General features: G+C 40.9%; 1 protein-coding gene across 1 annotated transcript; it reads left to right on the top strand.

Annotated features, from left to right (window-relative positions):
* On the top strand, positions 1 to 26,434 carry SLC4A3 (solute carrier family 4 member 3). The gene is made up of 18 exons (XM_073645703.1): positions 1 to 202; positions 2,049 to 2,185; positions 2,345 to 2,525; positions 3,277 to 3,412; positions 3,788 to 3,923; positions 4,781 to 4,874; positions 5,091 to 5,275; positions 8,299 to 8,527; positions 8,603 to 8,836; positions 8,962 to 9,110; positions 10,294 to 10,488; positions 10,746 to 10,928; positions 11,026 to 11,115; positions 14,617 to 14,783; positions 15,117 to 15,367; positions 25,070 to 25,239; positions 25,356 to 25,529; positions 26,357 to 26,434. The coding sequence occupies exons 1-18, from the start codon at positions 1 to 3 to the stop codon at positions 26,432 to 26,434; spliced, it is 2,991 nt and encodes a 996-aa protein (XP_073501804.1).
* The last annotated feature ends 1,229 nt before the right edge of the window (positions 26,435 to 27,663 follow it).

The following is a 27,663-nucleotide window of genomic DNA, read 5'->3' as shown; positions in this document are numbered from 1 at the left end:
ATGAGGACCATTCAAGAAGGAGATGAGAGTGAGGGGAAGGAGGAAGCCTCCAATGAACTGGTCAGGAAAGGAAGTTCCTCCCGAAATATGAGGGACTCGGTAGGACGTGAAGACTTTGAAGAGTTTGTTCTGAACTTTGACGATTATGACCTTTGGGAATCCATCAAAATCCATCTGTCAAATCCAGAAGGAGACGGTGTCCGTGAGTAACATTCATCTATTCCTCCTGTCTTTATGGCATTTGTGTTCTTTCATTACTATTTCAGACGCTCTGTAATATAAGAAGGAGATGAATCCATTGCTGCTTGACCGCTGGACATTTCTAAAAGATGTTGTCTGATTATGCCCAACCCTATTCAATTTGGACCACCAGGGGTCTTGCACCCACCACAAACTAGTGATTTTATCATGGAAAGTTGCACTCACCAGTCATTTTTTCTATAAATGATATATCTTCTCCAGACTTTTCTAAATGACTGTCACGGTGCATACCTCGTAACCAGATTTTCTCAGATTAATCAAGTTAAATAATAAGGCAATTTAGAAATTAGTGGAGGCAAAAAAGAGCAATAAGGCTTTAACCAAGCATATATTTATCAACCTTACTGCCATATTAATTAGATTTTTTTTTAAGAAAAAAGATTGATGGTGAAACCTTTTAAGAACCTGAGTATCTTAGAACAGTATTTCGCAACCCTTACAGAAAAGTCTCATTAATAAAGGTTGGGGCATAAAAGACCTAAAAATCAAAATATGAAGGTTGTGAGCAGTGATTTTGGTGAGACCGGCCGACCATCTCGTGTATGGAGGGTTCCCGACTCTCCCTTGACGATAGGTGAAAGAAGAATTGGACAACTGAAATTTCAGTGGTGGATACTTTTGTTTTCAGGGTAGACAAGGCAGTAAAAGTTATCAGGCAGCGACCAAGAAGAGTGCATATGTGTATGGGGGAATCAGGAGACATCGCTGTCAAATAAATGATCCTTTGTATGGTAAGTGGCCAACTCATGAGATTGTTGCCACTCTAGGTTCATAGATGCTCCAGGATTTTGCAACAAAGGATCGTGGATCACTTTTGAATGTTGCATTTTTGGAGGAAGTGATGGGAAAGCTATTTTATTTTTGTTTTTAAAACTTCCCTGAGTATGGGGTGACCATATTGGAGACACGCATTTTCCCTGTATGAGCAGCGCAGCAGAACTGCTTTATGGCAGTTGCAAGGAATGAGTCAATTGACAGGGAACTGTCAATAGACAAGTGCAGTCTCCAGGAAGTGATGGAGTACAACCCTTCTGCAGAGAACGAGGAGTGAGACCAGCGGGGCGGTGTGCCCTGTGCAGATAGAGTAGAGCGCAAACACCTGAGTATCTTACTCAGAATGAGTCAAAAATTGGGGATCATCTCAATGTTGAGGGAGGGCACCAACGTCCCTTCACGGTTGACCAAGTGAGCGTCAAATTATTATGTTGATTGCGCAATCCAACAGAAAACCAGACAGAGGCAGTGCTCTGTATGGGAGGATTCAGAGAATCTCTAATCTCGTTTATTTTTACTTGGCGTTTTATATTGTTTTGAGTATATCAATAGCCAATCACCTACAGCCATACTACCAGCTTAAACCAATGTTAGTACAATTATTACGGAAATACACATATGGTCATATTATCATTAGTTCGGTGCATGATGGAAATTTACAAGGTTACCCATGCCGGCTCAGACTAGTCAGATAGCGGGAGCAGGATGTCTCACAGAATGTTCTTGTGAGAAAAGGTTAGTGTGGGAAACATGCTTGGGAAGCATGAGAAAAGAAGGAAAGAATGCATGTTATGCAAGGAGTATAATAACATGATTTTAAAGCAAGCAGACAAAATGGAGTTGCTCTAGCATGAGTATCAATATGTCCTTTACATCAACATGACCTCATAGGTATTGTCTGATGGCTCTGAATGCACAGCATCGTTATACCTATTGGTATGGACACTTGGGTCGTTCCCCACCCTAACCCCTCCACATTGTCTTTAGCTAACACTTGGTTGTCTCGTATCTAGTTCTGAATCTGGAGGATCCTCCATCACTGCGGAGACAGCTTGTAGCAAAAAACCGCGCAAGCCGAAAGGAAGCCACTGTCTTCCCACCACAGATGAACTGTGCCAAGAAAAAGCCAGAAAAGAAGGGACCCCACGAGGTATGACCAAAGAGCCCGATGTTTGGAGAGTAGCAGTCCTTGATTGTGTCACCACTTTTCTATTTCTGTTACGGTGGTGAGACAGCCACTTCGACACGTGCCAATGGCTCTAGATACCACTTGGACCATGTCTATTGACCTACTGTTTGATATCTCCAGGTCTTTGTGGAGCTGAACGAGCTTGTGTGTGAAGGAGCCCATGACATGCAATGGAAGGAGACTGCTCGATGGATAAAATTTGAGGAGGATGTTGAGCAGGACACATCACGATGGGGAAAACCTCATGTGGCTTCACTGTCCTTCCGTAGCCTTCTGGAGCTCAGGAAGACCATCACTCATGGTGGGTTTTGTGGATCTATTTTCTCACTGATTTTTGGCAGTAAAGTCCTGAATGTCTTGGGTCTTTAAGTCTGAAATAAAAATGTAGTTATGAGGAGCTCAGTGTGTATTTGGTGTTGTCCCCTGAATATTGGAAGAAGGACGATGCTGTTGTTCTATTAGATATGACATCAGGATGTTCACCTGGATTTGTCCCAACCAGTGTGGTTCTCGTAGCTTTTGCAGCTTTCACATTTTCAGGGCAGGGTTTCTGTAGTTGGCATCTGTGGGCACCTATGGCTACCAGTGGTATGGGGACATCTGTGTTTGGCAAATTATAATGGAGGCAACACTGGGGGGATGGGGCTTCTGTTACACGTGCACAGTTGTGGCAGCATCATTGGCTGGCACACGATTATAGGGTAAGTGTAATGAGGTTTCTGTGGACGGCACAATTGATGGCTAACGATCTGGTATGGAGATATCGGTGGTTTGCACTCTTATGTTGGAAGTCTGGAACGATTTTAGAGGACCAATGCTTATGTGCTGCTATAGAGGAAGAGCTGTTAAAAAAAAATGTATCCACATACAAATCAAGACATATTTCCAACCGTTCATTGTCCTGGTGGCCTTTACAGCTGCAGACTGACTCTGTGCAGTCGGGACACACAGTGGATATTGTATGGCAGTAAATCTCATTCAGCACAATGTAAGGAACGATTACAGGATGTTAAACGCTCCTCCTCTGTTTCATGACTGTATTCGTTTTTCAGGAGCTGTACTCTTGGATTTGGACCAGACCACTTTGCCCGGCATCGCCCAGATGATTGTAGAGACCATGGTTGTTTCTGACCAGATAAGGGCCGTCGATCGTGCTGATGTTTTGCAGTCTCTTTTGTTGAAGCACAGGTGAAGTGGACCTGAAGTGACTGTAGACTTATCCTTCTGGAAAGTTATAGATATATCTATACTGTATATACAACCAACAGGTCTAATTGGTGTTTAGACGTCTGTGGCCTCTAATTTATGTCCAATTTGACAACTGGGAGTTACCAATTGGGGGGGGTGTTTATCTCAGTTGTTAGTGATGAGAGAGGACACACTGCTATCTGGTAGCACCCAGTTGTCGATTTATTCATACATTTCCACTAAGAGTAACAGAGGAACAGATCCACACCGGATTCTAAGAATGGTTACGCTACGGGGGATACAATGAATTACTAGAACAGACGAGTGAAGGACGATCACAAGGTCTTTTTAATGATGCCGCCATGTCTCTTATAGTCACCCTAATGATGGACGGGATTCTCACCACACTCGTAACCCCTCCACTCCTGGAGCCAGTAACCACGTCACACCCAGCAGCCCACCCAAAGAAAGCACGACCAGTAATTCCCATAATGACCAAGACAGCAAGCAGGTGAGCGGAGGCAGCGGGTTCTGCTTTAAAGGGGTTGGCTGGTACTTTAGTATGATGGCCTACCCTTAGGATCGGTCATCAATACCAGGTTGGTGGTTATGCAAAACCGTGTACCCCGCCGATCAGCTGTTCCCGGAACAGCACAGCTCCGCCAACTGCCTAATGGCCGCAGCGGGTACTGCAGAGCCACCCATATTCATTTGAACAAGAGTGGATACTATACAGTTTAAACATAGTGATATCACAGTACAGGAATCGTGCACACAGTGAAGTCATAGTACAGGGATATTGCACGCAGCAATGTCACAGTACAAGGGATATTGCGCGCAGCAGTGTCACAGTACAAGGGATATTGCGCGCAGCAGTGTCACAGTACAAGGGATATTGCGCGCAGCAGTGTCACAGTACAAGGGATATTGCGCGCAGCAGTGCCACAGTACAAGGGATATTGCGCGCAGCAGTGCCACAGTACAAGGGATATTGCGCGCAGCAGTGCCACAGTACAAGGGATATTGCGCGCAGCAGTGCCACAGTACAAGGGATATTGCGCGCAGCAGTGCCACAGTACAAGGGATATTGCGCGCAGCAGTGCCACAGTACAAGGGACATTGCGCGCAGCAGTGTCACAGAGCGATGTCACAGTATAGGGATAATACCGTAAGTAATAAAACACACAATAATGTTCCACTGCAGGTATACAGCGTCACAGCACAGGTGGAGGGATATTGCTCAGTAGAGATACAACACATAGAACAAAAGGAAACTCTGATTTCACAGCAGAAACTGTTCCACATCGCGTCTCCCCCCAGTAATGCTGCGGCCATTACTGAGTCTTCTCCTCTGATTCTGTGATGTAGAAAATCCTGAATGGACCTGATGGTCATCGGCTGAAGCACTGGAAGCTCATGGAGAAGATACCAGACAACGCAGAGGCCACCGTCGTCCTTGTGGGTCAGTAAATGTCGTCTGTGTTCACCTGTGGTTCATACCTTGCCTCACATTTATTAAGACTTTTTTGTGTCTCATTTGACAAGTGGGCATGATTTTGTAATGAAGGAGGATGGCTTAGGAAAGAATGGGCGTGGCTCTTAATGCGTCAAAAAATGGTCCTCACAAGAATTGTGCCCCCAGTGTAACACTGAGCACATGGTCTGGTGCTATCCGCAGGTTGCGTGGAATTCCTAGTCAATCCCGCCATGGCGTTTGTGCGTCTCGGAGAGGCGGTCCTGCTGGAGTCCGTCCTGGAGGTGCCGGTTCCTGTGCGGTTCCTGTTTGTTTTGCTTGGTCCCTCTCAGTCTAATATGGATTACCACGAAATCGGCCGCTCCATCTCCACTCTCATGTCAGACAAAGTAAGTACACCCTCACCCTCGCGGTCCTGTCACTGCCTCTTATAAAAGGTATCCCAGTAAAGTTTCAACTACAAGAGCTCTGCTTGCTGTCACGCCAGGTGTGGGTGTGGGAAAGACTAAATGCAACACGAAGGGAAGGGGAAAATGGGGCCCAGGCTCTAGGGAAAGAAGGTAGTGGAGACTTCCTAGGCTGACCTTATATCACCCTGTCTCCCCTAATGTCTCTATATTAGTTCAGCACCAATCGCCGAACAGGAACCTCGCCCCTGTCTTTCCCTGGCTTGGGCCCTGGCTAGGGAAGGGAGGGGATGAGCGCTAGTCGATCCCCACTGACAACTAAAGACAACAAGGGGGAACAAACCAGGGAAGATAGCTTAGCTTTAGTTGACTTCAGAGAAATGAACACATGTCCTCTTAGCACCAGAGAGGAAGAATAAATGCACTTGCTCCGAGCCTTTACAATGGGTCATGTCAGTATCGCCGGCACCTCCCTCTAGCAAACAACAGGTATTTATACACCCAGGCCAGGGTGTTAATTAGCAAGAGGAAGGTAGCCAGCTGGGTCCTAGAGAGACAGCTTCTAAGAAGGTGTCTTTAATGCCAAACGAAAAGATCTCCTGCAAACAACTGCAGGGCGACTGTCTGTCACTGTCTGTCACATCTGACACACCCGTGACACTTGCTCTTACTGAATGGGAAGAGAAGTAGAGAGCTGTTTAGGAAAAGGGGATTCCTTTTAATTTATTAGTAGTATGCAAGAAGCTCCCGTAGTGGTGGCCGCAGGCAGAATCTTATCATGTATCTCTGTATACAGGGAGCTCCCCCTAGTGGTGGCCGCAGACAGAATCTTATCATGTATCTCTGTATACAGGGAGCTCCCCCTAGTGGTGGCCGCAGACAGAATCTTATCATGTATCTCTGTATACAGGGAGCTCCCCCTAGTGGTGGCCGCAGACAGAATCTTATCATGTATCTCTGTATGCAGGGAGCTCCTCCTAGTGGTGACTGCAGACAGAATCTTATCATGTATCTCTGTATATAGGGAGCTCCCCCTAGTGGTGGCTGCAGACAGAATCTTATCATGTAGCTCTGTATACAGGGAGCTCCCCCTAGTGGTAGGTGCAAACTGCCAGAATTAAATTATATCCCTGTCATATAATATCTATAGAAAAGTAGCGTCAGGTCCCCTTTAATACCAATCTACTAGTGATCCTGTGCATAGAATTTATTCCATGCACTTAATACAATACCTGTCCCTGAAGAATCAAACACTTGACTTTTTGCTTTATTTCTGTAGCCGCAAAATTCCAGTTAAGATAAACCCTTGATATTTCCGCTCTCACGACCTGCAGAGATGTGTGATCTTCCATCATGTAGCCCAACGAGGGTGACATTAATTAGATATTATTAATTATCAGATTGAACAGGAAAATCGTGATCGCGACCATCTCGTGGTGCACGGATAAAAGCGTAAATTCCAGAGGCCGTAAAGAAAGTCCTGACACCATGGGATTATTACTCCCTGCTGGGATTTTTTTCTTTCCATTTAATTGGTTTAATTACAGTGATTTTAGAAGCGCAGGATATATACGAGCAGCGGCAATTACAAGGAGATTATTGGGCTCTGCAGACGGATGGAGTAATGGTGGGATGTGCGGAGCCCGCGCTGTAATTTGCTGGTGATGTAGCAGCGCCGGCTCTGTGCTCCGTTCTGTCGGGGTTATTATCATGCATAATTTAGTGGCTGCGTCGTGCTGGATCCTCGTTTTACTAATATTCAGTATTAATAATGCACAGATAGCAGGATCTACAACAGCGGAAATTGCTTTATGGAATATAATGTGGTAATTATATTTCAGCTATATGTAGGGCCAGACTTAGAGAAGCACGCCGGGGATTTTTTTTTTTAGCATAATAATCCATAAACTGGAAGTGTAATGATTCAATCAGCCCCTATTTATACTGATTCTTAAAGTGAATGTGTCATTAAAATATATTACCTACTCTTTTAATCAAGTTTTTATGTTAAATGTTTTTTTTTTTATTTTAATCTAGATTTAATCTACATAAAAAAAATCACATTAGCCACTAGGTTTAATATTCATCTCCTTCCTGTTTTTCAACTGATCATTTGCAGCAGTAGACTGACTATAGAAGTGTTATCTGAGAGTGCTCCAATTGGGACATAGATAATTGTGCAGGGAGCAAAGGAGGTGAGCTGTGACATCACCTAATGTGAATGGTGGATCCTATGTTATCAGTTATTGTACAGGCGGAGGAGGTGAGCTGTGATTTAATCTATTGTGAATGGTGGATCCTGTGTTAACACCTCTATTTACAGTAGATAACACAGGATCCACCATTCACATTAGGTGATGTCACAGCTCACCTCCTCCTCCTGTCCAATGACTGATATCTACTGTAAATAGAGGTGTTATCAGTCATTGTACAGGAGGAGGAGGTGAGCTGTGACATCACCTATTGTGAATGGTGGATCCTATGTTATGTTATTGTACAGGAGGAGGTGAGCACTCACACACTGAGTGGTGTATTTTGTGTTACTACTCTATATAGAGGTGTTATCAGTCATTGTACAGAAGGAGGAGGAGGTGAGCTGTGACATCTATTGTGAATGGTGGATCCTGTGTTATCTACTGTATATAAAGGTGCTATCAGTCATTGTACAGGAGGAGGAGGTGAGCTGTGATGTCACCTATTTGAATGGTGGATCCTGTTATCTGCTGTATATCGAGGTGTTATCAGTGATTGTACATCAATCTCTGATGGTCTTTTTCAATAATGATATTGAATAATGGTCTTTTTCCTGAAGCAGCTTCGCTGGTGGTTTTGCCATCGTTTTTGCAGTGGCTCAGCTGACAACATTATTTTTCTACAAGTAGCTTTGCCTAAGAGAACTTCGGTGTCTTAAAGGCGTCGTGTGCACGTGCCATTAGCGCCTGGTTATCAGACAATGAAATATCAAATTCCAGATATATTCCATTAAACTGTAATTTGTTTTCCAGGTGTTTCATGAAGCTGCGTACATGGCCGCAGAGAGACATGACCTCCTGAACGCCATCAATGATTTTTTGGACTGCAGTATGGTTCTTCCTCCGTGTGAGATGCAAGGGAAGGATCTTCTCCGCTCTATTGCTACTTTCCAGAAGGAACTACTGAGAAAGAGGAGGGAGAGAGAGCAGCGGCGTTCAGCCAAGGAGCACGCCGCTCCTAAAGCGGCGGGACTATCGGAAGGTAAGATGGTTGAGAGATTTTTGCAATTTTTGTTTTGCCGGATAAATCTGATTTCATGTCCTCTCTTACGCACAGACCCCAGTGAGATGAAGCCTGAGGACGACGACGATGATGATGATGATGATAGCGACCTAGATCCCCTGGAACGTTCCGGATTTTGTTTTGGGGGTCTGATTCGAGACATACGCAGGCGGTATGTGAGATACTGGAGCGACATTAAGGATGGTCTCAACAGTCAGTGTTTCGCCGCCGCCTTGTTCATCTACTTCGCGGCTCTGTCTCCGGCTATTACCTTTGGAGGTCTCTTGGGTAAGGGCCATTTTTAGTTACTTCTACATGTCTTACATACTCCAGTCACATCCAGAGCTGCAAGAAAAATGTTAAAACATGAAAAACACTGTTGTAGGCTACAAACTGTCTTTACTTTTTTTCAGGCGAGAAGACCCAAGGACTGATGGGTGTATCGGAGCTCATAGTGTCAACCTCGGTGCTCGGGGTACTGTTCTCCTTACTCGCTGCACAGCCCTTGCTCATCATTGGCTTTTCTGGTCCACTTCTTGTTTTTGAAGAAGCGTTTTTCAAGGTATATGGAAAAGAAAAATATTACAAGTTTTCAAGACCTCTGCTTGCTGAATATGACATTCATTGTTTCACTTTCTGTGGATGAAATCTAACCTGGCCATGTGTGTGATTGGCTCTTTATAGTTATCTTGTAGCGAGCCATATACTCAGGTGTTATCAGGCGGTTCATGTTAATGTTCTTGAGAACTGTGAGTAATTGATACAGAAGTCGTATTGGAAAACTGTATAACTTTCTGCTACAGAAAGAATAGGCTTTGTTTGCTGAAAGGGATAAATTACAAAAGTCATCACCTAACCTCAGAATATATGATAAATGTAGCATCGTTGGGAGTTCGGTTGCTGGGATTTCCACCTATCCCAAGAACCAGGATCCTAAAGTCCTCTCTGTGAATGGCTTAGATATCTGATTTAGATTACAAAAATATATAAAAAAAAAACAGGCAGCAGTGATGACCCCATGGCGGTTCCAATTTCTAATTTTTTTCTTAAACTCATATTTCTGAAAAGGAATGTTTTTTCCATATAATAAAAAAGAAAATAATGCCAATTATAAATACAGGTAGATGTTTTTTTTTAAATGGTGGGCTGTTAAAAAAAAAAAATCTGAAAAAAGCTTAAAATGTTTTAACATGAATAAAAATCATAATCTCCTTATCAATCCCCTATAGTTCAAAAATAGATTTTTTTGTATCTAATTAGTTCCATAATGTGTTAATATATCATTATAATGATCAAAGTTTGGTTTTTCTGATACAGGGCTCCAGTCACCTGCATAAAAACTTGATAGAATTTTGACTTCCTGAAGCCACCACTAGGGGGAGCATAGGAACTTACTGTATACTGTTTGTATACATTTTTGTTATTGAGTTAATTTATGATCGGCTCCCCCTGGTGGCTGCAGGTAACTAGGTTTTTTTCTTTTATAAATTATTTAAAGGACTTATAGCAAGATAAAATAACATCTATATAAAGATAGGTTATGTCTTTTAAAAATAATTATTACTTATCTGATGGATCTTCTGTGGCTCCAGTTCTGCTTCTCTGGTCTTGTGGGTCTCTGTTTAGTTCTATGTAGCAGTCACGTGCTGTCTACATGTTATTGCTGCAGCCAATCACTGATTGCACCAAAGAAAGCATTGTGGAATCTTTCACAACTCTAACATGTTATCTTTTCTTTATACCAGTTTTGCCAGGTGCAGGACATAGAGTACCTGACTGGCCGTGTATGGATCGGTTTTTGGTTGGTCCTGTTTGTCCTGGTGATGGTGGCAGCTGAAGGCAGCTTTCTGGTCCGTTACATCTCTCCATTCACCCAAGAAATCTTTGCATTTCTAATTTCCCTCATCTTCATCAATGAAACCTTTTACAAGTTATATAAGGTGGGACTTATGATTGTTTCCTTCATGTAATGACTTCTGTCAGTGATTTACAGAATTTAAAGGAGTTGTCAAGTTTATGAAAAAGTTTTTCTGGTAATTGCGTAATGCCTAATTTTTGCAATTTGCATCCCGAGGGATCCTTCCAGTAAAGCATTTTAAAAAGTAAATCAACTCAACAAGTATATGGGGAAAAATGATAATAAAAAAAAATACAATATGGTGTAAATCCCAAATCCTAATATTTTCTCTGTTCCTAGGTCTTTACAGATCATCCCCTTCTAAGGACGTACCCGTCTGGAGGGTCGGGAAGTCGCACGGCCACTCTTGGTCCTCGCATGCAACCCAATACGGCTTTACTATCCCTTATCCTGATGTCAGGAACTTTTCTTATTGCTTTCTTCCTACGGAAGTTCAAGAATAGTCGGTTTCTGGGAGGGAAGGTGAGGTGCACAAGGTACATGATATGGGGTCCAGGGGTTATCTGTTTGTCTCTGTCTCTAATTGTGTTTTTTTTTGTTTGTTTTGTTTTTTTTTCAGGCAAGGAGGGTTATTGGTGATTTTGGGATTCCCATATCTATTCTAGTAATGGTCTTTATTGATTACTCCATAACGGATACATATACACAGGTATATTTTCTTATACTTTATCTAAGAATAAGAGGAGAATATTGCTACTATAATACTTCTATGTACAAGACTATAACTACTATAATACTGCCCCCTATGTACAAGACTATAACTACTATAATACTGCCCCCTATGTACAAGAATATAACTACTATAATACTGCTCCTATGTACAAGAATATAACTACTATAATACTGTCCCCTATGTACAAGAATATAACTACTATAATACTGCCCCCTATGTACAAGACTATAACTACTATAATACTGCCCCCTATGTACAAGAATATAACTACTATAATACTGCTCCTATGTACAAGAATATAACTACTATAATACTGTCCCCTATGTACAAGAATATAACTACTATAATACTGTCCCCTATGTACAAGAATATAACTACTATAATACTGTCCCCTATGTACAAGAATATAACTACTATAATACTGCTCCTATGTACAAGAATATAACTACTATAATACTGCTCCTATGTACAAGAATATAACTACTATAATACTGCTCCTATGTACAAGAATATAACTACTATAATACTGCCCCCTATGTACAAGAATATAACTACTATAATACTGCCCCTATGTACAAGAATATAACTACTATAATACTGCTCATATGTACAAGAACATAACTACTATAATACTGCCCCTATGTACAGGAATATAACTACTATAATACTGCTCCTATGTACAAGAATATAACTACTATAATACTGCCCCCTATGTACAAGAATATAACTACTATAATACTGCCCCCTATGTACAAGAATATAACTACTATAATACTGCCCCCTATGTACAAGAATATAACTACTATAATACTGCTCCTATGTACAAGAATATAACTACTATAATACTGCTCATATGTAGAAGAATAGAACTACTATAATACTGTCCCCTATGTACAAGAATATAACTACTATAATACTGTCCCCTATGTACAAGAATATAACTGCTATAATACTGCTCCCTATGTACAAGAATATAACTACTATAATACTGCTCCTATGTACAAGAATATAACTACTATAATACTGCTCCCTATGTACAAGAATATAACTACTATAATACTGCCCCCTATGTACAAGAATAGAACGACTATAATACTGCTCCTATGTACAAGAATAGAACTGCTATAATACTGCTCCTATGTAAAAGAATAGAACTACTATAATACTGCTCCTATGTACAAGAATAGAACTACTATAATACTGCCCCTATGTACAAGAATAGAACTACTATAATACTGCTCCCTATGTACAAGAATATAACTACTATAATACTGCCCCCTATGTACAAGACTATAACTACTATAATACTGCCCCCATGTACAAGAATATAACTACTATAATACTGCTCCTATGTACAAGAATATAACTACTATAATACTGTCCCCTATGTACAAGAATATAACTACTATAATACTGTCCCCTATGTACAAGAATATAACTACTATAATACTGTCCCCTATGTACAAGAATATAACTACTATAATACTGCTCCTATGTACAAGAATATAACTACTATAATACTGCTCCTATGTACAAGAATATAACTACTATAATACTGCTCCTATGTACAAGAATATAACTACTATAATACTGCTCCTATGTACAAGAATATAACTACTATAATACTGCCCCCTATGTACAAGAATATAACTACTATAATACTGCCCCTATGTACAAGAATATAACTACTATAATACTGCTCATATGTACAAGAACATAACTACTATAATACTGCCCCTATGTACAGGAATATAACTACTATAATACTGCTCCTATGTACAAGAATATAACTACTATAATACTGCCCCCTATGTACAAGAATATAACTACTATAATACTGCTCCTATGTACAAGAATATAACTACTATAATACTGCTCCTATGTACAAGAATATAACTACTATAATACTGCTCATATGTAGAAGAATAGAACTACTATAATACTGTCCCCTATGTACAAGAATATAACTACTATAATACTGTCCCCTATGTACAAGAATATAACTGCTATAATACTGCTCCCTATGTACAAGAATATAACTACTATAATACTGCTCCTATGTACAAGAATATAACTACTATAATACTGCTCCCTATGTACAAGAATATAACTACTATAATACTGCCCCCTATGTACAAGAATAGAACGACTATAATACTGCTCCTATGTACAAGAATAGAACTGCTATAATACTGCTCCTATGTACAAGAATAGAACTGCTATAATACTGCTCCTATGTAAAAGAATAGAACTACTATAATACTGCTCCTATGTACAAGAATAGAACTACTATAATACTGCCGCTATGTACAAGAATAGAACTACTATAATACTGCTCCTATGTACAAGAATAGAACTACTATAATACTGCTCCTATGTACAAGAATAGAACTACTATAATACTGCTCCTATGTACAAGAATAGAACTACTATAATACTGCTCCTATGTACAAGAATAGAACTACTATAATACTGCTCCTATGTACAAGAATAGAACTACTATAATACTGCCCCTATGTACAAGAATATAACTACTATAATACTGCCCCTATGTACAAGAATATAACTACTATAATACTGCCCCTATGTACAAGAATATAACTACTATAATACTGTCCCCTATGTACAAGAATAGAACTACTATAATACTGCCCTTATGTACAAGAATATAACTACTATAATACTGTCCCCTATGTACAAGAATATAACTACTATAATACTGTCCCCTATGTACAAGAATATAACTACTATAATACTGCTCCTATGTACAAGAATAGAACTACTATAATACTGCTCCCTATGTATAAGAATATAACTACTATAATAATGCTCCCTTTGTATAAGAATATAGCTACTATAATACTGCTCCTATGTACAAGAATAGAACTACTATAATACTGCTCCCTATGTTTAAGAATATAACTACTATAATACTGCTCCCTATGTATAAGAATATAACTACTATAATACTGCCCCTATGTACAAGAATATAGCTACTATAATACTGCCCCCTATGTACAAGAATATAACTGCTATAACGCTGCCCCTATGTACAAGAATATAACTACTATAATACTGCCTATATATACAAGAATATATCTACTATAGTACTGTGCCTGTTTAGAAGAACAATACACTGTACTATAATTCTGCAATATATGCCTAAAATTAGGGCTTGTTCAGACGATTGTATAGTTGGGAAGTTTACGCTGAGTCTAGTCTATGGGTGAGCAAAAAAAAAATCCAAACCTCCTATACATCTGCATTGTGCATCATCTGAATTTTATGATACTTTGCGGTTATTAATGTAGGGAGCGGTATTTGGTGGTGTTCATTGATCCGGATACGGTTTTCTGGCTGATTTCTCATGCGCTCGTTTGAACTCTTTGGTCTATAAGTAACATTGCGATACTATGATTATAATGGACGCGTGCACGTAATGGAGAACGTCCATTTTCCATCTCGCCTTTTGTCTAGAAACTGAATGTCCCGTCCGGATTGTCGGTCACTTCTCCCGGTAAACGTGGTTGGTTTATCCATCCGATGGGGACGTCGAGTCCTTTCCCCCTTTGGATGATGTTCGCCTCGGCTATCCCAGCGCTGTTGGTTTTCATCCTCATCTTTATGGAGACTCAGATCACAACGTGAGTAGAGCTGATACAATAAGTCTCTTAAAACAGAACTTAAAGGGGACACGTCTCGTCTAGAGAGAAGTATCCTGTTGGGTAATCTTCACTTATCATACGAGGGTCTGCTCCTGTTCAGAAGCCACAGTAGTGAGGGATACACATGCTTCTGCCTCTGGAGGACCCAGCCCCTCTGAGCATTACACAGCTCATTGATTGCAGTGTATACCATGTAAATACCTAATTTTCCCTGTGGGGGCACTGTGGGTATTTGCTGTTTGTTAGAATTTATTCATTAAAATCTGATGTTTATATTTTATTTTTTTTCTTTGTGTCTGATCCCCCTCTCAGTCTCATAGTCAGCAGGAAGGAGAGATGCCTACAGAAGGGCAGTGGGTTTCACCTGGACCTCCTGCTTATTGGCACTCTGGGGGGTGTTTGCGCCCTCTTTGGGCTTCCATGGTTAACAGCGACTACGGTACGAACTGTCACTCATGTTAATGCATTAACTTTGATGAGCAAGACTGCGCCAGGAGAGAGACCGCGGATCTCCGAGGTTAAAGAGCAGAGAATCACAGGCGTGCTGATCGCTGCACTAGTAGGTAAAGGGCGTAAAGAAATCTGTCCATCTGTCTAATAGCAATGATGTACAGTATGTCATATCTATCTCTTCTATCTGTGTGATTGTGGTGTTACTGCACAGGAATAATACACAGTGATGTCACAGTACAGGGATAATACACACAGTGATGTCACAGAACAGGGAATAATACACATAGCGATGTCACAGTACAGGGATAATACACACAGTGATGTCACAGTACAGGGATAATACACAGTGATGTCACAGTACAGGGATAATACACAGTGATGTCACATTACAGGGATAATACACAGTGATGTCACAGTACAGGGATAATGCACACAGTAATGTCACAGAACAGGGAATAATACACAGTGATGTCACAGAACAGGGAATAATACACATAGCGATGTCACAGTACAGAGATACACCCAGTGATGTCACAGTAGAGGGATAATAAACACAGTGATGTCACAGTAGAGGGAATAATACACATAGCGATGTCACAGTACAGAGATACACACAGATGTCACAGAACAGGGAATAATACACAGTGATGTCAGTACAGAGATACACCCAGTGATGTCACAGTAGAGGGAATAATACACATAGCGATGTCACAGTACAGAGATACACACAGATGTCACAGAACAGGGAATAATACACAGTGATGTCAGTACAGAGATACACACAGTGATGTCACAGAACAGGGAATAATACACATAGCGATGTCACAGTACAGCGATACACAGTGATGTCACAGAACAGGGAATAATACACACAGTGATGTCACAGTACAAGGATAATACACACAGCGATGTCACAGTACAAGGATAATACACACAGCGATGTCACAGTACAGGGATAATACACACAGTGATGTCACAGTACAGGGATAATACACACAGTGATGTCACAGTACAGGGATAATGCACACAGCGATGTCACAGTACAGGGATAATGCACACAGCGATGTCACAGTACAAGGATAATACACACAGCGATGTCACAGTACAAGGATAATACACACAGCGATGTCACAGTACAGGGATAATACACACAGTGAAGTCACAGTACAGGGATAATACACACAGTGATGTCACAGTACAGGGATAATGCACACAGCGATGTCACAGTACAGGGATAATGCACACAGCGATGTCACAGTACAGGGATAATACACACAGTGATGTCACAGTACAAGGATAATACACACAGTGATGTCACAGTACAGGGATAATACACACAGTGATGTCACAGTACAGGGATAATACACACAGTGATGTCACAGTACAGGGATAATACACATAGCGATGTCACAGAACAGGGAATAATACACATAGCGATGTCACAGTACAGCGATACAGTGATGTCACAGAACAGGGAATAATACACACAGTGATGTCACAGTACAAGGATAATACACACAGCGATGTCACAGTACAAGGATAATACACACAGCGATGTCACAGTACAGGGATAATACACACAGTGATGTCACAGTACAGGGATAATACACACAGTGATGTCACAGTACAGGGATAATACACACAGTGATGTCACAGTACAGGGATAATACACACAGTGATGTCACAGTACAGGGATAATACACACAGTGATGTCACAGTACAGGGATAATACACACAGTGATGTCACAGTACAGGGATAATACACACAGTGATGTCACAGTACAGGGATAATACACAGCGATGTCACAGTACAGGGATAATACACACAGTGATGTCACAGTACAGGGATAATGCACACAGTGATGTCACAGAACAGGGAATAATACACACCGCGATGTCACAGTACAGAGATACACACAGATGTCACAGAACAGGGAATAATACACACAGTGATGTCACAGTACAGCGATACACACAGTGATGTCACAGAACAGGGAATAATACACACAGTGATGTCACAGTACAAGGATAATACACACAGCGATGTCACAGTACAGGGATATTACACACAGTGATGTCACAGTACAGAGATACGCACAGTGATGTCACAGTTCAGGGATAATAACATAGTGATGGCGCAGTACAGAGATAATACACACAGTGATGTCACAGTACATGGATTATACACACAGCGATGTCACAGTACAGGGATAATGCACGCAGTGATGTCACAGTACAGGGATAATGCACACAGTGATGTCACAGTACAGGGATAATGCACACAGTGATGTCACAGTACAGGGATAATAAACAGTGATGTCACAGTACAGGGATAATGCACACAGTGATGTCACAGTACAGGGATAATGCACACAGTGATGTCACAGTACAGGGATAATACACACAGTGATGTCACAGTACAGGGATAATGCACACAGCGATGTCACAGTACAGGGATAATGCACACAGCGATGTCACAGTACAGGGATAATACACACAGCGATGTCACAGTACAAGGATAATACACACAGTGATGTCACAGTACAGGGATAATACACACAGTGATGTCACAGTACAGGGATAATACACACAGTGATGTCACAGTACAGGGATAATACACATAGCGATGTCACAGAACAGGGAATAATACACATAGCGATGTCACAGTACAGCGATACAGTGATGTCACAGAACAGGGAATAATACACACAGTGATGTCACAGTACAAGGATAATACACACAGCGATGTCACAGTACAAGGATAATACACACAGCGATGTCACAGTACAGGGATAATACACACAGTGATGTCACAGTACAGGGATAATACACACAGTGATGTCACAGTACAGGGATAATACACACAGTGATGTCACAGTACAGGGATAATACACACAGTGATGTCACAGTACAGGGATAATACACACAGTGATGTCACAGTACAGGGATAATACACACAGTGATGTCACAGTACAGGGATAATACACACAGTGATGTCACAGTACAGGGATAATACACACAGTGATGTCACAGTACAGGGATAATACACAGCGATGTCACAGTACAGGGATAATACACACAGTGATGTCACAGTACAGGGATAATGCACACAGTGATGTCACAGAACAGGGAATAATACACACCGCGATGTCACAGTACAGAGATACACACAGATGTCACAGAACAGGGAATAATACACACAGTGATGTCACAGTACAGCGATACACACAGTGATGTCACAGAACAGGGAATAATACACACAGTGATGTCACAGTACAAGGATAATACACACAGCGATGTCACAGTACAGGGATATTACACACAGCGATGTCACAGTACAGAGATACGCACAGTGATGTCACAGTTCAGGGATAATAACATAGTGATGGCGCAGTACAGAGATAATACACACAGTGATGTCACAGTACATGGATTATACACACAGCGATGTCACAGTACAGGGATAATGCACGCAGTGATGTCACAGTACAGGGATAATGCACACAGTGATGTCACAGTACAGGGATAATGCACACAGTGATGTCACAGTACAGGGATAATAAACAGTGATGTCACAGTACAGGGATAATGCACACAGTGATGTCACAGTACAGGGATAATGCACACAGTGATGTCACAGTACAGGGATAATACACACAGTGATGTCACAGTACAGGGATAATACACACAGTGATGTCACAGTACAGGGATAATACACACAGTGATGTCACAGTACAGGGATAATGCACACAGCGATGTCACAGTACAGGGATAATACACACAGTGATGTCACAGTACAAGGATAATACACACAGTGATGTCACAGTACAGGGATAATACACACAGTGATGTCACAGTACAGGGATAATACACACAGTGATGTCACAGTACAGGGATAATACACATAGCGATGTCACAGAACAGGGAATAATACACATAGCGATGTCACAGTACAGCGATACAGTGATGTCACAGAACAGGGAATAATACACACAGTGATGTCACAGTACAAGGATAATACACACAGCGATGTCACAGTACAAGGATAATACACACAGCGATGTCACAGTACAGGGATAATACACACAGTGATGTCACAGTACAGGGATAATACACACAGTGATGTCACAGTACAGGGATAATACACACAGTGATGTCACAGTACAGGGATAATACACACAGTGATGTCACAGTACAGGGATAATACACACAGTGATGTCACAGTACAGGGATAATACACACAGTGATGTCACAGTACAGGGATAATACACACAGTGATGTCACAGTACAGGGATAATACACAGCGATGTCACAGTACAGGGATAATACACACAGTGATGTCACAGTACAGGGATAATGCACACAGTGATGTCACAGAACAGGGAATAATACACACCGCGATGTCACAGTACAGAGATACACACAGATGTCACAGAACAGGGAATAATACACACAGTGATGTCACAGTACAGCGATACACACAGTGATGTCACAGAACAGGGAATAATACACACAGTGATGTCACAGTACAAGGATAATACACACAGCGATGTCACAGTACAGGGATATTACACACAGTGATGTCACAGTACAGAGATACGCACAGTGATGTCACAGTTCAGGGATAATAACATAGTGATGGCGCAGTACAGAGATAATACACACAGTGATGTCACAGTACATGGATTATACACACAGCGATGTCACAGTACAGGGATAATGCACGCAGTGATGTCACAGTACAGGGATAATGCACACAGTGATGTCACAGTACAGGGATAATGCACACAGTGATGTCACAGTACAGGGATAATAAACAGTGATGTCACAGTACAGGGATAATGCACACAGTGATGTCACAGTACAGGGATAATGCACACAGTGATGTCACAGTACAGGGATAATGCACACAGTGATGTCACAGTACAGGGATAATACACACAGTGATGTCACAGTACAGGGATAATACACACAGTGATGTCACAGTACAGGGATAATGCACACAGTGATGTCACAGTACATGGATAATGCACACAGTGATGTCACAGTACATGGATAATGCACACAGTGATGTCACAGTACAGGGATAATGCACACAGTGATGTCACAGTACAGGGATAATACACACAGTGATGTCACAGTACAGGGATAATACACACAGTGATGTCACAGTACAGGGATAATGCACACAGTGATGTCACAGTACATGGATAATGCATACAGTGATGTCACAGTACATGGATAATGCACACAGTGATGTCACAGTACAGGGATAATGCACACAGTGATGTCACAGTACAGGGATAATACACACAGTGATGTCACAGTACAGAGATAATAGTTACATAGTTACATAGTTTATAAGGCCGAAAAAAGACAAGCGTCCATCCAGTTCAGCCTATTTCTTGTGCACTGCAGCTATTCCGCAGCGTTGATCCAGGTTAAGGCAAAAAAAAACCATGCGGTATAGGCCAATTTACATCATTGAGGAAAAATTCACTTCCCGACTCCAATCTGGCAGTCAGATTAAATCCCTGGATTAATTAACTATCACTAAGCATAAGATGTAATTTTATTGTTCTCAAGAAAGGCGTCCAGGCCTCTCTTGAACTCATTAAGTGAGTTGGACATCACCACTTCCTCTCCCAGAGAGTTCCAGAGTCTCACGGCTCTGACCGTAAAGAATCCCCTTCTATGCTGGTGCAGGAACCTCCTTTCCTCCAGACGCATAGTGTGCCCCCTCGTCTTTGTCACCATCCTTGGTATAAACAGGTCATGGGAGAGATCTCTGTACTGCCCCCTGATGTATTTATACATGTTTATGAGGTCTCCCCTAAGCCTTCTCTTTTCCAATGTAAATAGGCCTAATTTTGACAACCTCTCTGGGTATTCTAGTCCCTCCATTCCCTTTATTACCTTAGTCGCCCTCCTTTGTACCCTCTCTAGCTCCAATATGTCTTTCCTGAGCCCCGGAGCCCAGAACTGTGCACAATATTCTAAGTGCGGCCTTACCAGCGCTTTATACAGAGGAAGAACAATGTTCTCATCATATGCCCCTATTCCTCTTCTGATGCATGCCATGACTCTATTTGCCTTTGCAGCTGCTGCCTGACACTGGGCACTCCAATTTAATTTGCTATTAACCAAGACGCCCAGGTCCTTCTCCATGTCAGATTTCCCCAACGGTTTCCCATTTAATATGTATGGGTGACTGCTGTTTTTCTTTCCCATGTGCATGACCTTACATTTATCGGCATTGAACCCCATTTGCCACTTTTTGGCCCAACTCCCCAATTTATCTAAATCCTCCGGTAGCTGTGCCCTATCCTCATCTGTATTAACTACTTTACAAAGTTTAGTATCATCTGCAAATATTGCTATTTTACTATGCAACCCTTCCACTAGATCATTAATAAATATATTATATAATATAGGGCCCAAGACAGACCCTTGAGGCACCCCGCTAGTAACCCTGACACCCCCTGAGCTTACTCCATTGATAACCACCCTCTGCTTTCTATCACTCAGCCAGCTATTTACCCACTTGCACACATTATCCCCCAGACCAAGCATTCTCATTTTATATACCAACCTTTTGTGTGGCACGGTATCAAACGCTTTGGAGAAGTCAAGGTATACAACATCCACTGACTCTCCCCGGTCCAGCTGTGAGCTAACCTCCTCGTAGAAGGCCATCAGGAGCGATCCCTCATGAATCCATGTTGATATGGAGTTAGACAGTTATTATCATTAAGATATTCTACAATAGCATCTCTAAGAAATCCTTCAAACAATTTACCCACAACAGACGTTAAGCTTACTTGTCTATAGTTCCCACGGTCACTTTTAGACCCCTTTTTGAATATTGGTACCACATTTGCTTGGCGCCAGTCAAGTGGGACAGTCCCTGTCCATAAAGAGTGCTTGAATATAAGATACAGCGGCCTGTCTATCACATTACTTAATTCTTTTAGTACCCGGGGGTGTATGCCATCTGGGCCTGGTGACTTGTCTATTTTGATATTATTTAGGCATTTCTGAACTTCCTCCTGGGTTAGGTGGGTGATATTTAGCGGAGGGTTTACTTTATCACTCTGCATTTCCTCCGATAAATTGTTTTCTTCTGTGAAAACAGTGGAGAAGAAGCTATTGAGTAGGTTTGCTTTACCCTCATCGCCCTCTATGATTTTACCCAGGTTATTTTTCAATGGGCCAACTCCATCAGTTTTAATCCTTTTCCTGTTTATATAGTTAAAGAACAGTTTGGGATTGGTTTTACTTTCCTTGGCAATTAGTCTCTCTGTCTCCTCTTTTGCTATTCTTATTTGTTTCTTACAGATTTTGTTTTTTTCCCTATAAGATATTAGCGCTTCCTCGCTGCCTTCTTGTTTAAGTTTACCGAAAGCCCTTTTTTTGTTTTTCATTGCCCTCTTGACTTCCTTATTTAGCCACATTGGCTTCCTCCTATTCCTAGCCCTTTTATTCCCATAAGGTATGTACCTTCTACAGTGACTATGTAGGACTGTTTTGAAAATTTCCCATTTTCTATCCGTGCTCCTATTACTGAAGATACTATCCCAGTCTATAAGGTGAAGGGCATCTCTTAGCTGAAGTTCAGTGTTTTTGTGACTCCCTTGCTGGGCACCTACTGAAGCACATGTGGAATTGTATAATGTTGTGGTCACTATTTCCCAGGTGCCCCCCGACCTGCACCTCAGTTATTCTGTCTGGCCTGTTAGTTAATATTAAGTCTAAAAGGGCCGTCCCTCTAGTTGGTTCCTGCACAAGTTGTGACAAATAATTGTCTTTGATAATTGACAGAAACCTGTTTCCTTTCTGAGATCTACAGCTTTCGGTTTCCCAGTCTATATCGGGGTAGTTGAAGTCCCCCATAATAATCACCTCGTTATTTTTTGCTACTTCGTCTATTTGTCTCATTGATAGACTTTCCGTGGCTTCTGCTATATTTGGTGGTTTATAACAGACTCCTATGATAATTTTATTATTGTTTTTTGCCCCATGTTTTTTGCCCCATAATGCACACAGTGATGTCACAGTACAGGGATAATGCACACAGTGATGTCACAGTACAGGGATAATGCACACAGTGATGTCACAGTACAGGGATAATGCACACAGTGATGTCACAGTACAGGGATAATGCACACAGTGATGTCACAGTACTGGGATAATGCACACAATGATGTCACAGTACTGGGATAATGCACACAGTGATGTCACAGTACAGGGATAATGCACACAGTGATGTCACAGAACAGGGAATAATACACATAGCGATGTCACAGTACAGAGATACACACAGTGATGTCACAGAACAGGGAATAATACACATAGTGATGGCACAGTACAGAGATAATACACACAGTGATGTCACAGTACAGGGATTATACACACAGCGATGTCACAGTACAGGGATAATACACACAGTGATGTCACAGTACAGGGATAATGCACACAGTGATGTCACAGTAAAGGGATAATACACAAAGTGATGTCACAGTACATGGATAATACACACAGTGATGTCACAGTACAGGGATAATGCACACAGTGATGTCACAGTACAGGGATAATGCACACAGTGATGTCACAGTACAGGGATTATACACACAGTGATGTCATAGTACAGGGAATAATACACACAGTGATGTCACAGTACAGAGATACACACAGTGATGTCACAGAACAGGGAATAATACACATAGCGATGTCACAGTACAGAGATACACACAGTGATGTCACAGAACAGGGAATAATACACATAGCGATGTCACAGTACAGAGATACACACAGTGATGTCACAGAACAGGGAATAATACACATAGCGATGTCACAGTACAGAGATACACACAGTGATGTCACAGAACAGGGAATAATGCACACAGTGATGTCACAGTACAAGGATAATACACACAGCAATGTCACAGTACAGGGATATTATACACAGCGATGTCACAGAACAGAGATACACACATTGATGTCACAGTACAGGGATAATAACATAGTGATGGCACAGTGCAGGGATAATACAGTGATGGCACAGTGCAGGGATAATACAGTGATGTCACAGTGCAGGGATAATACAGTGATGTCACAGTGCAGGGATAATGCACACAGTGATGTCACAGTGCAGGGATAATGCACACAGTGATGTCACAGTGCAGGGATAATGCACACAGTGATGTCACAGTGCAGGGATAATGCACACAGTGATGTCACAGTGCAGGGATAGTACACACAGTGATGTCACAGTACAGGGATAGTACACACAGTGATGTCACAGTACAGGGATAGTACACACAGTGATGTCACAGTACAGGGATAATCAGTAATTTTATAGTGCAGAGTTAATGCACAGAGTGATGTCACAGTAAAGAGGTAATAAACACAATGCTAAAGCTGAAAGATGATGCACACAGTGATACACTGTCTTAGGTCCCAGGTGTGTCTGCATCCTCTGACTCCCTATAGTTCAGCCATGCATTTTTTTTTCACTATTGTCATTGTAATATAAACTATGTAGCTACACTGTTGCAGTACCACATATGACCTCTAGTTGTCACTGCTGTATAAACTTTATTGTATAAAAATGAAACTTTTGCATTATTGCAGAATTCCTGGAAGGTGATGTCCCCATTGTCTGTCTATGCATATTTCTTTCTGTACAATTTCTGAATTTTAACATACTCTTGTGTCTTTATTCTATCAATTTCAATGCAATTATCAGGCTTTTGTTCCAAAAATGTATGTTCTGTGCAACACATTCTTTTTTATCTGTATCTCTAATAAAGGACTATCCATAGTAATGGGAGAGATGTTACGTCAGATCCCATTAGCTGTTCTTTTTGGGATTTTCTTGTATATGGGAGTGACCTCTCTAACTGGAATTCAACTTTTTGAGAGACTTCTTCTAATCCTCATGCATCCGAAACATCATCCAGAACACACCTACGTGGTGAAGGTGAGCTGGTCCAGCTACTGTTGTAAATGTGTCTGATGGAACCTTCTATTCTCTATATGGGGGGGATTTCTACATTAGGTGGATTTATTTAGAATTTACTATACATATTTCCTTAGGTGTGCACATGGAGGATGCACCTGTTCACCTGCGTACAGCTGTCCTGCATTGTGCTGCTGTGGGTAGTGAAGTCTTCTCCAGCGTCACTCGCCTTCCCATTCCTCCTCATACTCACTGTCCCACTAAGGAGGTTTATACTGCCTCGCTTTTTCCATGAGAGAGAACTAAAAGTTGTAAGTAATCATTACATATGAATAATTTTTGTGTTTTTGATAATATATTAATATTAACATTAATTATCCAGCTGCCAGGAAGAATGGAGGAAGTAAAGTGACAACTGCTCTGAAGACATTCACTCTTGTACAAATGGTTGGCAGTTCTGCCCCCCTATGTAGTAGAATATAACTACTATAATACTGCTCCTATGTACAAGAATATAACTACTATAATACTGCCCCTATGTACAAGAATATAACTACTATAATACTGCCACTATGTACAAGAATATAACTACTATAATACTGCCCCTATGTACAAGAATATAACTACTATAATACTGCCCCTATGTACAAGAATATAACTACTATAATACTGCCCCTATGTACAAGAATATAACTACTATAATACTGCCCCCTATGTACAAGAATATAACTACTATAATACTGCCCCCTATGTACAAGAATATAACTACTATAATACTGCCCCCTATGTACAAGAATATAACTACTATAATACTGCTCCTATGCACAAGAATATAACTACTATAATACTGCTCCTATGTACAAGAATATAACTACTATAATACTGCCCTCTATGTACAGGAATATAACTACTATAATACTGCCCCTATGTACAAGAATATAACTACTATAATACTGCTCCTATGTACAAGAATATAACTACTATAATACTGCCCCTATGTACAAGAATATAACTACTATAATACTGCCCTCTATGTACAGGAATATAACTACTATAATACTGCTCCTATGTTTTAAATTACAATAATAATTTGCAGAATCCTCTGATGATTTCATTTTCTATCCTTTTTCTGTATTAGTTGGATTCTGAAGATGTTGCACCAAACTTTGATGAAGACGGCCAAGATGAATACAATGAGCTTCACATGCCTGTCTGACAATTTCCCGCTGTGATTTCCCCTTTTTGGTGCCAATTTGTCCTTCATCTATTTAATGTATGATCATATTTTCCATTCGTTTTTGCTAAACCCTGTAGCATCAACAGATAGGGGCTGGATTTTGCCAAAGAAAATATTTGATTGACAGATCGCTCCAAAACACACACAAATCTTCGCCATCGTATAGAAGCTTCTGCCACTGAATGATCAATGGAAACATTTGCCTTAAACTGTTTGCTGGCATCCATAGACTTTCTTCAGGAATCCGATGTGATGGTTATTAGTCCTCTAAGGAGACTGTGTGGGAATAGCTCCCCCAGTGGCCAGTTGGGGAATTGCATTCTTAGATTTCCCTTTTACCTTTGCCTTGTTGTTGGTAACATTTTTAAATACATATTTTCTTATTTATTAGTATTTTCTCTTTTTTATTCTATCAGAGCAATCTTATATTTTATTAGTTAAGTTGAAGTTAGACTTTCTGCATATATTATGGCTCGTTTCAACCTCAAAGTTGTACGTGGCCATAATTCAACCCCTATAGTCAAAATATGGCCCAAAGTGTACAACTGTATGTCTTCCATTTCATCTGATGGCATACAAGGGTTTTATTTGTTGAGTTTAACATGGTCATATGAGAGAGAATATCTCCATGTTACTGTAACGTACAGATGTACCATGTACCATATGGCGGCACGTAAGGACTTAGTGTAGCCAAGGTTTAATAATTGCTATTTTTTTAGTTAATTTTATTTTGTACAGGGAAAGATTTGTGCTGCCATTGAGTAGCGATCAGGAGATTGTCCATACTGGATGCAATTGTAACAAACTCTTAGGTTTGTGAATCATTAAAGGGGTATTCTCCAAGATTCTATTCCAATATATAGTAGGAATAATAATAATAATATCAATTAATTCCAATTAGAAATGTAGTATAGTTCTTCTGATTAGCTACGTCGCTTACCCCATGTGCAGGGCATTGCAATAGCTAAGGTATCCATGGTTACAACCAATAACAACTAACTGTCACTATATGACTGGTCGTAACCATGGATACCTAAGCTACTGCAATGCCCTGCACATGTGGTAAGCAACATAGTGAATCAGAAGAACTATACTACATTTCTAATTGAAGGTATTTGCTAATATTATTACTGTTACACCTACTACATATTTGTAGAGTATCTTGGAGCTGGGAATACACCTTTTTAAGTTTGCATTAAATGTAAATT

The sequence above is a fragment of the Phyllobates terribilis genome, unplaced genomic scaffold, assembly GCF_046119375.1.
Source record: "Phyllobates terribilis strain yellow unplaced genomic scaffold, ASM4611937v1 Scaffold_9__5_contigs__length_417890890, whole genome shotgun sequence".
NCBI lineage: Eukaryota > Metazoa > Chordata > Amphibia > Anura > Dendrobatidae > Phyllobates > Phyllobates terribilis.
The sequence above is the reverse complement of the archived record's forward strand: the minus strand, read 5'-3'. Positions and strand labels throughout refer to the sequence as shown.